At 50.0% G+C, this 15,756-nt stretch overlaps 1 protein-coding gene across 3 annotated transcripts in view; it reads right to left on the bottom strand.

The window, feature by feature from the left end:
- The window catches only part of LRRK1 (leucine rich repeat kinase 1), a 165,229-nt gene that overhangs the window by 55,565 nt on the left and 93,908 nt on the right, over positions 1-15,756 (bottom strand). For all 3 annotated transcript variants that reach the window (XM_049905203.1, XM_049905205.1, XM_049905204.1), the window contains 8 exons: positions 10,086-10,215; positions 9,342-9,454; positions 8,335-8,549; positions 5,328-5,492; positions 3,626-3,798; positions 2,483-2,603; positions 2,073-2,232; positions 984-1,260 (listed from right to left, as the gene is read on the bottom strand). In XM_049905203.1, coding sequence (XP_049761160.1) covers positions 984-1,260; positions 2,073-2,232; positions 2,483-2,603; positions 3,626-3,798; positions 5,328-5,492; positions 8,335-8,549; positions 9,342-9,454; positions 10,086-10,215 — 1,354 coding nt within the window. The remainder of the gene's footprint in view (positions 1-983; positions 1,261-2,072; positions 2,233-2,482; positions 2,604-3,625; positions 3,799-5,327; positions 5,493-8,334; positions 8,550-9,341; positions 9,455-10,085; positions 10,216-15,756) is intronic.

Here is a 15,756-nt window from a genome sequence, read left to right as displayed (position 1 = left end):
GGGAGGGGGAGACTGATTTTGTCTTGCTGTGGTTTAGAACTGGGGAGACCTGGGCTTCTTACAGACCCAGGAAAAGTCTGCAGAAAGAAGGAATGGTTAGCCACTACACGGAGTGCTTCTTCACTTCCACGGGACCCTCCAATGATCCATCCTGGAGTCTGGGGTAACGCTGGTGCCCCGTGAGTGAATAATGTCAAGCTGCATTTTGAAGCTGGACCATTTAACGAGCATGCACATCCTTGTTCTAATAACCAAGCAATCAATACCCTTTTATGTATTGAATTGTGTCCCCCCAAAATGTGTGTCAGTTTGGCTAGGCCATGATTCTCAGTATTGTGTGACTGTCCACCATTCTGTCATCTGATGTGATTTTCCTATGTGTTGTAAAGTCTACCTCTATGATGTTAATAAGGCAGGATTAGAGGCAGCTCCGTTACTCAGGCAGGACTCAATCCACGAGACTAAACTGTATCTTGAGTCAATCTCTTTTGAGATATAAAAGAGAGAACTGAGCAGAGAGACAGAGGGACCTCCTACCACCAAGAAAATAGAGCCAGGAGCAGAGTGCACCCTTTGGACTGGGGTTCCTGTGCTGAGACACTCCTAGACCAGGGAAAGACTGACAACAAGGACCTTCCTCCAGAACTGACACACAGAAAAAACTTTCTCCAGGAGCTGGCGCCCTGAATCTGGACTTCTAGCCTCCCAGACCGTGAGAGAATAAATTTCTCCTTGTTAAAACCATCTGCTTGTGGTATTTCTGTTACAGCAGCGCAAGATAACAAAGACACCCCCCAAAAAATGAATCCCCAAAAGATTTATTTTCAAGGCTGTTTTGCATGTGTTCCTACATCTTTCTAATAAATAGAGTTTCTTTCAAAATAAAGTGAGGGAGAGGCCAACAGAGGGACCGGCTGCACCTGGCCCTCCTCCCCAGCACTGGCCTGGCCCTGAAGGCACTAATCCCATCTCCCTGGCCTCACCTGTCATTGGCGACCGGCAGGGCGATCTCGAACTTGGCCAGGAACTGGAAGTACTGTTCCTCGGTCTGCTGCGTGAAGCCGGTGCCCACCAGCAGCATCCTGAGGTCCTCCGTGCGGATCACCCCGTTCTTGGCCACTGACCTGGAGCCCCTGATGTTGAAAATCCTCTGCAGGCACTCGGACAGCCAAATGGGGTCAAGGAAGTAGAGGTTCCGCAGGCCGTGGCTTGTGTCCGGGAAGTGCAAGAGGGTGCCGGTTTCAATGAGGAAGCTGATGGCTGTCAGGGAGATGGGAAGGGCTCAGCATTAGAGAAGGGAGGCAGAAGGAACTCTGTGGGCGACACCACTCCCAGGGGACTGAGACACAACTCTTCCTGAAGCACAGCCAACACTTCCACTGTGCTCCTCAGGCTGGGTCAGCCGCCTGATGAAGGCTTCTCTAATGGTACCTGCGCGTCCCTGATGGTACACATGGTTAAGGCACTCGGCTGTAGCTGAAAGACTGGAGGTTCGAGTCTAACCAAAGATGTCTTGGAAGAAGGGCCTGGTGGTCACCTTCTCAAAAATCAGCCATTGAAAACCTTACAGAGCAGTTCTACTCTGACATGGGTGGGGTTTGCCCTGAGTCAGAATCACGTGACAGCAACTGGTTTAGTGGTTTTCAATGGTTCCTTGTACCTTCTCCTCATAAGCTGATCTGATAACCAACTGGGTAACTAGTTGTTTGGACTCTGTCTTCCCAAATGAATGGTCACCCTTGAGGGCAGGGACCAGTGGCGTTGGCTTATAAATATATCCCAAAGGACAAACACGATGCTGGGGTTCTCTCTCTCACAGGAAAGAAGGGAAGGAGGAAAATAAAAAAAAAAAAGGGAAGGAGGAATGGGTGGAAGAAGGGAAAGAAAGAAGGCGGGGAGGAAAGCGAGAGTTTCTTGGACTTCCATTAAAAAATGCACCCTATTTGTGCTCAGGGTCAAGCTAGAGCTATTAGTGTAGAAGATTCCATTTCTCACAAGTGTAATGCCCTGCCCACCTTCCCGGAGTCCTGCCTGCTGGCTGCCCCTGCCCCTCTGCCACCCACCCCACCCACCAGACTGAAGGTCCTCGTAGTCCTTGATGTCATTGCCAGGGGTCTGCTCCACCAGCTGCTCCAGCTGCCTGTCTGTCAGGTACTGGACGGCATCGCTCTGGCTGCGCTGCTGCTGCTCTGCCAGCACGGCCTCCTGGAGACTCAGGTAGCTCTTGGGGACCTGGGGGTGGCAGGTGGCCAAGGTGTGGCTCCCAGGCCAGCTCAGGCAGGTCCAGACCTTCCCCGGCCTTGCCCAAGGCTCTGAGGGGGTCGACCTTTTAGACCACTACCTTCCACCCACTCCCTCCCCCAGAAACTGGTCACACTTGGGACCCAGCCTTATGACACATTTTATAGTAACAAGAGGGGAAAGTGCAGCTTCCTGAACAGGACCCAGCGCCCTCGCTTTGACTGAGGGGTGAAGTGCTTACCAGCCGACCGGCAAGGCGTTGGCAGCCGATGGGGCTGCCTACGTCCTTCATGCTGCAGGTGACATGGAAGATCAGCTGCCGCAGCCCCTCCTGGCCCTCCAGGCTCTTACAAGAAAGTTCACTGTGGGGAGAGAGAACGATTTTGCTCAGGACTCCAACCCCCTGGGAGGATGCATTTTAGCATCTCTGTTTTTCCAAGTGTTTCATCCCCAGCTCTGGCAAGTCCAGCAAACTGTGGAAATGGACACAAAGAAGCCTGTGGAGGACTTGCTTTGTGCAGAGCACCGTGCTGGGCACCCCACAGCGTGTCCTGTAGTCCGTCCCCAGCATGCCCATTTTACAGAGAAGGAAAAAAAGGCTCAGAGGTACAAACAACCCCCAAGGATACAGCTGGGTTTGACCCAGGCCTCTGGCCCAGGGCCAGTGCTCCTGTTATCACAGGTCCTGGGGCCTTCTCAAGGGCACACAAAGAATTCCTGGATGTCAATCCTGCATCCTGTGCCAGGCTGAGGTGTCCTCACATCAGCGCAGGCACTAAGGGCATGGACTCCACCCAGAGTGAGGGGATCAGGGCCAAGAGCCACCAGCACAGCTGCAGCAATGCATGGTTTGCTCTCATAGTGGACACTGTCAGAATGTTCACTTAATTCTCTGAGCCTCAGTTTTAACATCTGAAAAGTGGACACACCGACCCCCAGATCCCACAGGTCTGCTGTGGGAGCCCAACAGGAGGCAAGGTCAGCGACAGGTCCAGGGCGCTGGCCCCAACTGCACCACCTATCCCTAACCCTACCTGACAGGCCCCTTCCCTCTGCCCAACCCTTCCCGACTCAAGGCCTGGTCAATCTCCCAGCCCACGTGGGACAGGACCAACCCTGGGTTTGCACCTTGATAAGCAGTAACAAATGCTCATGGTGGATGTAGGTATTCACGTCTCCTGGTCCCACAGTGCACCTCAGCACTGTCCATGGGGTGCGGAGTGAACATCTACAAGGTCTTCCCTCTCCAAGGGCCCTGGAAGGGGCCCAGCCCAGCAGAGGCCCTCCTCAGAAGCCCTCTGAGGGCAGGTCCTGGGGAAGACAAATGTGCTGGCAAGCATCCCGAGCACAGGGTGTAGATGAGGTGGGCCCCAAGGACACTCACTGTAAGTGCCTGTTGGTGATGTCTGGGAAGCCTGTGGCTCTGGCCCCCGAGGGCGAGCGGCAGAGTGCCAGAACGTAGGCACGGAGCGTCGCGATCCTCTCTACTCGGAATTTGGTTTCGATTAAGTCCAGGTGTGTTCCTACCACCAACACCACTGCGTTTGGGGCCTTGGCCTGAGGGAGAGAGAGAGAATCCTACTGCTGAGCACCACCTCCGGTGTGTCAGACAAGGATGGGAACAGCTCTGCAGTGCACACAGGCCTGTCACTGTGGCAGTGTGAGCTCCTCTCTCTGCAAACCCCTGAGGCCCTGAAGTGTGCTAGAGGGCGTTGTCAGCTTCCCATTCTCTGAGATGCCACAAACTAACGAATGAGGGTTTTGTGGAATCGCCTCCCACCCAGGAGCTGCTGGTATGCTCAGAGCTCTGGCCCATGGGGGACGGATTTCCGACCCCTTCCGACATCTTGTTAGCAGATAGGCAGTGGGTCTGTCTTCATGACATCATTGCTTTTCACCTAGGGAGGTGAGTCCTGCTCCCGTTTCAGATGCCAGAGTGGGGTTCTTAAATTTAAGGTAAACCAGAAAAGTATAAGGGCATTAACAGCCATCAGGCGTAGTAGGATTTTTTGCTTTTTGGGGTTAAGTAATATGTTCTTTTAACTTCAAGACAACTCTTGACAAGAGTTACACAGGGCAGTTATTGCTACTATAATTAATAGTAGTTCCAAAAGCCAAGTCAACAAGTTCTTTGTGACTCATACAAGGTCCCAAAGCACGAACCTTCCTTCTGTATGTTCTGATGGGTAAAGGGGAGAGTCCAACACTTCCTGATACTCTCACCCTCCTTCTAGTGGACAGATTCTTTTCTGGAGACCTTTTGAGGCACACACATCTCCGCAGACAAAAGCAAGCATGAGGCACACTGCTCATCTCCTGATGGTGGACAGCCACGTGGATGGATGCAATTCTGTGATGGTTCATTTCATGGGTCAACCTGGCCTGCCTACAACGCCCAGTCGTTTGGGCAAACACTGGTCTAGTTGCTGTTATGAAGTAGTCACATGTGATTAAATTAGTTGGCCGTCAGTAAAGCAGATTACCCTCCATGCGGGGGTGGGCCTCATCCAGCCAGGTGAAGACCTGAAGAGCAAAAAGGGAGTTCCCCTAGGGTGTACTGTCTCCAGACTATAAATGACATCTTGACAGAGGTACTTCACTCTTCTTATCACCCGACCTACATATTTTGGGACATAAGACTAAGGAATCTCTAGCCTGTTGCCTGACCTACGTATTTTAGACTTACAAGCACCCCACAATCACGTAAGCCAAATTAAATCTTGCTCTGACTCTATTTATATATGTGTGTGTATGAATATACATATTGTCTCTCTATCTGGTTCTCTAGAGAACCCCGATTAAGACAGTCTTCATGAAGCAAAGCCGAATCTGAATCTCAGATATAGGCTGAGTCCCTAAGTCAGCTTCAGGATCAGCTAAGGCCTGGTACGACTTTAAGTGCTTCACTGTGGAAACAGAGCAGGACCTATGCCTTCAGGGCCCTCTGTAAATGCCTCCTCAGAATGAAAAGAGATTTTTCCTAACATAATTTATTTTTTCTCAGTAAAGGGGAATGAGTCAGAGAAGTGGCCTGGCCCCCTGATGCTCTGAGTTCTGAGAGCTGAAGTGCTCTGGTGTTTCCTCACCTCAATGTTCAACAGCCAGAACTGGAGGCTGGCCACAGCTTCCTCGCCCAGCGCCAGGTTCCACACCACCACGTACAAGGCCTTGTCCGTGAAGAAGCACTGGTTGACCGTGGCCATGCTGGCTGGGCCACCAATGTCCCAGACGTTGAACTCCACAGACTCAACCTACTTGAGCAACAAGAACAGCAACAGTGAGGCATTTAAAAAAACCAGCTTTTAATACATCCAATAGAGATAACTGCTATATTCTGACTCTCTACTTGGGGGCCTAAAAATATATGAAAGTAGAAAAGCTTCACAGGTCTTGTGATTTCTCTCAGGAATAGTACTCAAAGGGAGCGAAGGGGGCCAGCTGCTCAGAGGCAGAGTTCTAGAAGTTTCTATCCACTGCTCACAGAGCAGCAGTGTGGCCAGCCCTAGACGTTTTTCTGAATCTGAGGAACATCCGAGGGCACTGCTCAAGAAAGACAGCAGACATCCTGCTGGAGGAAGTGCCCCAGCCTCACGTCACCCTCACTCTCGGGGACTCAGGCTCCTCCTTGGTCTGAGCAGGTCCCCAGCTTGTGTGGGTCAGAGAATGCCACCCACCAAGGATGCTGGGAAACTTCCTGGATGTGAGAATCAAACAAAAGATTAGCTGTTGGGCTGCCGGGAAAGGCTGTGTAAACTGTGGTTTCTGTATCATTTTATGAGGTAAGAATCTGGCCTGAGGAGCCAAGGCTGCAGTTTTCTGTAGGACGAAGTCTCTTCCACGATGCTGAGTTTTGGCGTCTGAGACACAGTGTGCTAACCTGCTTTTGTGTAAAGACGAGAACGAACAGCTGTTCTGAAGTGGCTGAAGGCCAGCCACACAGAGTTATGGGGCAGAGAGTCCAGCTCTGTCAGCGTCCACCAGACCAGGGGGCTGTCCTCCAACTACAGAAGGAGCAACCTTAACCATGGCTAAAGGACAAGAGAAACATGAACTCAACCCTAGGCCCTGGACAAACATGTGCTATATAACAGCTGGAAGAAAGTCAGATCAAATGACTGTTTAAAAAACAAAGCAGGAGATAATTCAGAAGATTCTGGTTACATTATAGAACTTTTGGACGTGAATTAGCAGAGTCCACTCCTAGTGTGCTCTGGGGCACGCCTGGTAGGAAGGGGGAGAAGTGGTTTTGTCTGTTCTGGCCTAACAGGCAGGGCTCAGTTCTTTAGATGGGCAACTACTGTGCCGTGTGAGAATATACACTTGGCTTAAATGCCTAAGGGGTAACTGGGCAGCGGAAACGGTTAACGCACTTGGCCGCTAACCAAAAGGCTAGTGGTTCGAGTCCACCCAGAGGCACCTTGGAAGAAAGGGCTGGTGATCTAGTTCCAAAAATCGGCCATTTTGAAAACCTCTGCAGCACAGCTCTACTCTGACACAGATGGAGTTGCCATGACTTGGGGTCGGTTTGATGACAACTGGTCTGGATTTCCTTGATTTGAAAGGTGGTTTTATGTGAAGGACTCTGCAGGGAAATCCATCTGTAGCTGGCACTGTGGTGGGAGCTACTGGGAAAATCCTGCAAGAAATGGTCTCCAGGCTCCCTGGTTTCCCACAGTACAATGGCCTCCTGGCATCCAGGTCCCTGTGTGGCTGGGTGTGAACACAGGTGCTGGACAGAGGCAGGCAGCTTTCCTGTGTGCTCACGGCCCAACTCGCACAAAAAGCCGGCCTCTCCATGCTTGCTCAAGGGGCCAAAGTCTCGCCAAAACTCTACAGTGACTTTTCTTTCTTCCCAGGGCAAGAAAAATCCCATTTTCACTTGTCTGACCCTGAAATGGAAACCCTGGTGGCGTAGCGGTTAAGTGCTACAGCTGCTAACCAAAAGGTCGACAGTTCAAATCCACCAGGCGCTCCGTGGAAACTCTATGGGGCAGTTCTACTCTGTCCTATAGGGTCACTATGAGTCAGAATTGACTTGATGGCAGTGGGTTTGGTAGGACCCTGAAATGGAAAACAGCATGACCAACAGTTCACCAAACAATGCGTTTTAAAGAGGGCTTAAAAACTTGATCTTCCCAAAATGTAGAGGGGAGCAGAGACAGGACAGGACTTCAGTTCAGGGGTGCTTTCTCGGCCTCCTTAGGGTGCTTGTGGGCTTCACTAGCAACAACGGTAATCATCAACCCCGCTGAGGGGCCCTAGCCCAGGCCACTTGAACCTGCATCTTTGGGGCAGGGCAGGCATTGCTATCATTAAAAGCTCCTCAGGGGAATCTAACCAACAGCCAAGGTTAAAAACCACTGGACTAGAGCCTCAATTTAACTGAAACAGAGAAGTGATGAGGTCACTGTAATGGACTGAATTGTGCCCTCCAAGAATATGTGTCAACTTGGTTAGGCCATGTGTGGTTGTCCTCCATTTTGTGATTCTGTGTATGTGTATAAATCATAACCGCTGCCTGTGGTTAAAAAGGATTAGGGTGCGATGTAACACCCTCACTCAGGCCACATCCCTGATCCAGTATAAAAGGATTTTCCCTGGGGTGTGGCCCGTACCACCTTTTACCTCTCAGGAGAAAAGAGGAAAGGGAAGCAAGCAGAGAGTTGGGGACTTCATACCACTGTGAAAGCAGCGCCAGAAGCAAAGCACATCCTTTGGACCTGGGGTTCCTGCATCTGAGAAGCTCCCTGACCAGGGGATGATTGATGAGAAAAACCTTCCTCCAGAGCCAACAAAGAAAGCCTTCCCCTGGAGCTGATGCCTTGTTTTTGGACTTTTAGCCTACTTTACCATGAGGAAATAAACTTCTCTTTGTTAAAGCCATCCACTTGTGGTATTTCTGTTATAGCAGCACTAGATGACTAAGACAGTCACGCCAAGAAATTATTCACTGCCCTGAGCGGGTGCTGGTTTAGAACAGGGCCCAGGCCCTCTGGGAGACAGGCATCCTGGGACTCTGACCCCACTGAGAAAGCCCTATAGGAAGTCCTCCCACCCCCTCCCCAGGAACTCTGCACGCCGACCATCCTTGACCTTGGCTCTCGAGCCAGCCGGTCTCTGGAGCTCCCACTTGGTGGTTCTGATGGTGGCCTCGCCGTGCACCACCTGGGGGGCCCTCCCCGTCTGTAAGATCTCCAGGAGGGTGGACTTGCCCTGGCGCGGGGGACCCACAATGATCATCTTCATCAGCTTGCACCTCTCCGCCTTCCGCAGCTGAGCACGCAGGTAGGACAGCATTGCTTTGGGGCCTGCGCAGCAATCACAAAAGGGAGAGTCACAGCTGACAGCAGCGTGTCAGCAAGAATATGCTAACCCCTTTCAGGAACAAAAGCCTGCCATAAAGGAACACGTCCGATGTGTTCTAACAGGGAATGCTGGAGACTAATGGTCTGGTAGAGAGAAGGTGCGATACTAATTGCCCCAAGAGTGAAATCTAAAAGTCCAGAACCAAAAGCAAACATCCCGGCTGCCCAGGAGGTCAGAGAGTTTGACAACCTGGCCACTCTCCATACAACGGACCTCAGTTACTATCGCTCCACAGTAAGCTTTATAGCATTTCCCCAACACTGAAGCTGGAGTCGTGCTCTGCGGTCACTCTGGCTGGGCTGGAACTGCCTTTCCTAGGAGGTAACGCTGAGGAAACAAGGCTGCGGAAGCCCTACTGTTCTGGGTTAAATTGTGTCCCCACCAAATACCTGTGGATGTGATCCTATTTGGAAATAGAGGATTCTTTGTTAAGTTAATGTAATCACACTTGAGTAGGGTGGGTTCTAAATCTAGTCACTCCTGAGTTACAGAAAGAGCAGATTAGACGGAGAGCTAAGCCCATACGACGGTGGGGAGGGAAGGCAGATGCCACCTGAGGACCGGCTACAAGTCAAGGAACACCCCGGGCTACTGACTGGAGGGAATCTCCATGGCTGAGACCCTAGTCTGGACTTCTAGCCTCCAGAACTGTGAGAAAGTAGATTTCTGTTCTTCAAAGCCATCTACCTGTGGCACCCGTGTTATGGCAGCACTGGGAAGTTAAAGTCACCTACCCTCTTTCTGGATCTCTGCAGGCACGTTGGTGATGTGCAGGTCCTCAACGTCCAGCTGCCAAAGGTTCCCCAGCTGCCCCAGCTCCTGAGGAAGCTCCCGGAGGCCAGGATTGCTGAGGGCACGCGCATGTACGCACACACACACACACAACACCCTGTCAGCCTCTACAGCTTGCGAGGGACAGAGACAGCCTGCACCCAAGCCTGACACCTTGGGCCTTGACTCAAGTGTTCCACTTTAATATGCAAGTCAAAGCCTTTCTTCCTGGGAAGTCAGAGGTAGAGATGGAAGCACCGTCTCCTGTGAATCCCCTGGGCTTCGAGCTGGGTCCCCCACCCAAGTTCCCTATCTCCTGTACTTATGACATCGCGGTAAAGACTGCTGCTGCATCTTCTCGGAACGGCAGTGCAATCTGAATGACTGCGTACTTTCATCCAGCCTTGCCCTGTGTCAGCCTGGCAGTGCCGCCCACAGCAGCCACTCCATCCATGAGTGGGTGAGTAGCTGCATCGTTCGCCTCGTTACAGCCCCAGTGAAGTACAAAAATACCATGTTATCACTGGACCACTGCCCTGTCTTCCTCTCCTCCCACCTCCTTGGCCACATCTGGACCTGAAAACCCCACCACTGCTTCTCGTAAAAGAGGTTGCTTCTCCCTCCCGGCTCCTGTGTCTCCAGGCTGATGGGAGGGCGGGCTGCCCACTGGCCCTGAGGGTCACTGTGGCTTTTCTCAGTGCACTCACTTGCCCAGGTAGAGCTCTGATAAGTTTTTCAGCAGGCAAACCGATGGGGGGACCGCATCCAGGTGGTTGTCATTCAGACACAGGACTTCCAGAGATTCACTGAGGAAGGCCGGGAATTCCAGCACACAGCCTGCAGGGAGATGGCACAGCCAGTGGTACATTTAAAGTGATTCCGGGTCATCATCACATGAAGGTGAGGTGGTGTATAAATTGGTGCAACCTTGGGAGGGCATTCTGGCAAAGCTATCACCAAGCTGGCAATTCCAATTGTAGGAAATCATCCTGCAGACACCCTTGTGCATGTGGCAAAGATGTGAAGACAAGGACTTCAGTGGCACAATGTCTGCAGTAGCTGGGACAGAGGAAAGCCTACACGTCTATCCACGGGGACTGGTGAAATGAATAATGGGATAATATGTGGGGCAGTGGTTAAGAGCTTGGGTGTTAACCAAGAGGTTGGCAGTTTGAATCTACCAGCTGCTCCTTGGAAACTCTGTGGTCCTGCTCTGTCCCATAGGGTTGCTATGAGTTGGAATCAACTTGATAGCAATGGTTTCTTTTGGTTTGGTGTGACTTTTAGAAAGAATGGACTGGGTGTACATGTAAGGAGATGGGAGTGATACCCAAGAGCTATTGGTGAATTACAAAAGCCAGGTGCAGAATCAGGTGTGAGAAGACTTATTTGTGTGCCAGAAAGGGTGTGTACATGCGTGTGCACACAAACCCCACATATGCACATCCATGTACGTATGCTATAGATGTGTATACACATGCCGTGAACGGATGTGGATGGTTCAGTGGTAGGATTCTCACCTTCCACGAGGTTTGATTCCTAGTCAATGCACCTCGTGGGCGGCCATTAGCAGTGTGTCAGTGGGATGTGCGCGCTGCCATGATGCTGAACAGGTTTCAGCGGAGCTTCCAGACTAAGACGGACTAGGAAGAAGGGCCTGGAAATCTACTTCACAACAGTCTGATCCACAGCTGATCATGGGGGATGGGACAGGCCAGGCAGCTGTTTGCCCTCGTGCATAAGGCCACCTTGAGTTGTGGGCCATCCCGATGTCAGCTAATGACAACGACGTAATGTACGTATATAATACAGACATGAGTGCCATCAGAGACACACCTGAAGTTGCCCTAGTTGTCTCTGGGGAAGGGAACTGCTTCGGTGCTACTCAAAAACATGGTTTTCCTATGTCCTTGTATGACTTTTTCAATTCAAAGAAGCTAGTGGATTAAAAAAAGAACACGGGCTAAGTTGTTACGCTTCCCAAAATGGCATTCTCTGAGAAACCTGCCACTTTTTAGCATTTCGGCGACTTCATTAATGAGGCTAATTTGATGTTACCATTAAATCCAAATCACATCTGCTGTTTCCACGGACCCGGGAGCATCTGAGTTGAAAACGAATGCGGCTGAGAGCCTTGGAAACACACCCTGATGGAAATTATGGGCTTGGATTTCAGCAGAATCTCTGAAATGCCTTTATCCTTCTGAGGCAGAGGGAGTGGGGCAGGACAGCGTGCCCCCACAGGTCCCTCTCAGCCTGGAGAATTTGAGATAAACCGATGGCCTCAAAGCCCTCTCTCCTGGCTCCCACTGCCAGAAGCGAAAGATAGAGAAGCTGGGTTCTTTTTTGGGGCTGAGGCGATGTTCCCTTGCCCTTGATCACGACTTCCTCCTGAGCTCTGGCTTTTCTCCACAGATGTAGCTGCCATATCAATGGTAATGGGGTAACCTGGCCTCAGAGAATGTTCCGGGAGAGACGATAACAGAATACCAAAAGCGGCTCCTGGAAAACCTGCCAGCTAGCTGCAATGTGGATGGAACCCATTGCAATGGCCCCCGTAGAGACAAAGCTGCCACGGACTTCTAAAGACGGCTTTGTGCTACAGCTCGTTCCACTGAAAATGTTCAAAAAGGTGGATTGTTTTTTTCTTCTTCAATGAAAAGGGATGATCAGCTTTAGCCTATCCTGATTCATGCCTGCATAAAAGAACAAGAAAGGCTTCTTTTCTTCCCAGAGAACACATTCTGGACACCTGGCTCTGTGCTTTCCAATTTTAAAGTTTCGCCTGAGTGTTTATTAAGCTTCTTTAAGTTAAGGGTGGAGGGAATACAGACCGGCTGCTGCAAACAGAGGCAGCACCTGTCATAGGGCCCTGGCCCAGGGTGGAAAAATGATGAGAACCTGGGCTGCAGAACACAGCGCGAGGTATTTATGAACTGCAATTATTTATTCATAAGTTATTTATGACTGCTGGTCTGAATTTTACCGTAAAAACAGCCATCCAAATTATTTTTGGACGTTCCCACTGCATAAACACGACTACTTGAATGTACGTGAATTTACCTGGAATCTCATTATCCATCTGCAAACAAGTTATCTTTCATAGATAATTCCTTACCCGAGGGCCACAGCCTGGCGAGAATAACCCTACGGAGGGGAACGGTTCACAACACGCCCCTTCTTTTGGTTCGGGTGTGAGCCTCAACTTTCTAAATTTTCAAAATCAAGAGGCCTTTGTCATCTGCCAAAGCCAAGATCCTCTCTGCCAGGGAACCTTCCAAGAGGTGTGGCCTCTCAGCCCAGCTCCGCAGACATGCTCCAGCGGGCCACCGCCAAAGCCAATGTTCCTATTGCGTATTTCATTGGGCACGTTTGACCTTCCTCTCTGGCAGTTTCATGAGGCTAGACAGGCCTTCTCCCAGCAGCGGCTGGTGCCAGTGAGTGGTGGCCCCCTCCTCACGTCCTTCTCCCTGATCCTGGGAAGGCCTCAGCATTCTAAACCTGACATGCATTTCTAGTTGGCCCAAGTGAAGGAGCTCAGCCCATCCCTGCTGGACGCATGGCCTGGGTCCATACTTGGCTCCTCCTTCCATACCCATCTTCCCATTCTGGCATCAATAAGAAGGAAGTGTTTATTTCTCCTTCCCTCCAAGTGAAATCCTTATGTCTGGACTCAATTTCTAAAGTCCTAGGGCCCTTCATTTTAAATACCATCATTTATGAAATCAATAATTGCAGTCCCCTATTCGTGTGGTTAAAGACCTTTTCATTTGTCTCTTGGCCGTCTGAACTTCCTCCTCTATGAACTGTTTATACCCGTTACCAGCTTTTCCTACCGGAGTATCTTTTTTTAAAAAATCAATTTGTTAGAATTCTTTGTGTATTAAGGCCTTAAGCCAATTTGTGTTGCAACCATTTGTGTTGCAAATATCTCTTCTTAGTCTGTTTGCACTATGACTTTGTTTATGATGCCTTTTACTGAACAAAAGGTTTAAATTTCTACAAACCCAAGTGTTTCTATCTTTTTTTTTCTGGTGATTTCTGGATTCCCCAGCTAGCTTAAAAAGGTCCTCCCCGCCCTCCAATTATACAGGCAGTCCCCAGGTTAAGACTTACAGTCAAATTAGACTTGCCCTTCAACGTTACGTAAATCTGCCCTCACTTTGAAACAACTGAACCCCTGCTGGCAAAAAATTCTTCATTAAAATCACCTTCGCTTGCTGCACAACAGCTTTTAAATCATTGAAAAGGCTTTGACTTGCACCAAAAAAACTAACCATTTGCCATCAACTCACAGTGACCCCACAGGACAGAGCAGAACTGCCTCATAGGGTTTCCAAGGAGCAGCTGGTGGATTTGAACCGCCAACCTTTTTTGGTTAGCAGCCAAGCTCTTAACCTCTGTGCCACGGGTTCCTTCTTGCACTAGAACCAAAAAACCAAACCCATTGCTGTTGGGTTGGTCCTGACACATAGCAACCCTATGGGACAGGGTAGAATTGCCCCACAGGGTTTCCAAGGAGCAGCTGGTGGATTCGAACCACTGACCTCTTGGTTAGCAGCCAGAAGTTTAATCACTGTGCCACCAGGGCCACTTCTTGCACTACAAAACCAAAAGCCAAACCCGTTGCTGTCGATTCCGATTCATAGCGACTCTAGAGGACAGAGCTGAACTGCTCCGTAGAGTTTCCAAGGAGCGCCTAGGGGATTCGAACTACTAACCTTTTGGTTAGCAGCCACAGCACTTAACCGCTGCGCCACCAGGGTTCCTCTTGCACTCAAGTAATGTTAAATGAGAACTGTATGCACCTGTTACCAACTTAGAAATTCGACTTAAAGACACAGTTGGGAATGGATCTCGTTCATAACCCGGGGACTGTCTGTACACATTCTCTGACATGTTATTCTTTTCTTTTTATGTTACATTTAAACCTGCTATCCACACGCCAATTTTTTTAACTGATGTAGAGGGTCTACCATTGTTTTTTCCCCCTTCCAGCTGAATAGGTAACTATACTAAAATTACGTATTTAAAAACAATAAAACATTCTTTTATCAATATACTGAAATGCCCCCTTTGTCATATAGTGTTGTTAGCTGCCATCGAGTTGGCCCTGACTCATGGCGACCCCATGCACAATGGAATGAAACACTGCCCAGTCTCGTGCCTTCCCCATGATCGGTTGTAGATTGGACCGTCACGACCCATAGAGTTTTCACTGGCTGATTTTCAGAAGTGGGTCTCCAGGCTTTTCTTCCTAGTCTGTCTCAGTCTAGAAGCTCTGTTAAACTTGTTCAGCTTCACCGCAACACATAAGCTCCACCGACAGACAGGTGGTGACTGCGCTTGAGGTGCACTGGCCACGAGTCGAACCCGGGTGTTTTGCCTGGAAGGTGAGAATTCTACCACTGAACCACCCATGTCCCATGTATATTACATTCCTGTATTTACTCAGGCCTATTTTTGGACTCCTTTTCTGTTTCACTGATAACGTATTACTTTTCAATCATATGTAAACATACATACTCGTATGTGCCTGATACATATGTACATTATATGTAGACACACATGGTTTGATTAAAAAGTGCAACAGGTGGGCAGACTGGTTCACCTCCTGCACACGCGTTGTGGCCTCTATGGCATTTCTTATCCCCACTTCACACCACCTTCACTGACAGAGCACTTGCCAACACAGACCAGGCAAAGAAGAAAGCTTCACCACATTGAAAATGACCTTACTATTGATTCCTGTCTTATGTGGCAGCATCCTGTGCACGTAGCTGGCTCTTCAGGTTAAAAAGGAGGGCTGGTTGTTTGTTTAATGTGAGGGAGAGGCTCACGCATTCCCTCGTACCTCATAGAAAATAACAAACAAGGACTTCTTTTTCCTAGAAACCTAACTTATTCTCCACTAAATGGCCTTGTTGTGTGACCACTAGGAAAGTCCCATTTCTGCTGAGTTTGGGGAAAGACCACAAGCCCTCCAGAACCTCAGCCCAGCCAGCATGGCCTCCCATGGTGGGGCAGTAAGGACATAAACGTGCCTGCCCCACTGGCCCCAGTGGTGCAGATCCTCAGACCTTGGGCAAGTCAGTCAACCCAGAGCTTCAGCTTCCTCATCTGCAAAATGGGATACCCCACGCTGTGAGGATTAAAGAAAGGCTCTACCATGTGTCCAATATCTTGGCCAGTACTTGGCACCCAGCAGGGCCGCCCCACACGATAGCCAATAGAATCATCGGACTCCAAACAGGAGGCGGAGAGTCAGGGTACCTGCGGGCTACATGTCTGACATGAGCTCAGGTTCTCAGTCAAACATGGCCATCTCTGGCATTCCAATGGGGCAAAGAAGGAGAAAGCCCAGTGCTAAGGACGATT

This window comes from Elephas maximus, chromosome 13 (genome assembly GCF_024166365.1).
Source record: "Elephas maximus indicus isolate mEleMax1 chromosome 13, mEleMax1 primary haplotype, whole genome shotgun sequence".
In the NCBI taxonomy this organism is placed as follows: Eukaryota; Metazoa; Chordata; class Mammalia; order Proboscidea; family Elephantidae; genus Elephas; species Elephas maximus.
This window is presented reverse-complemented; position numbering and strand designations above follow the sequence as displayed.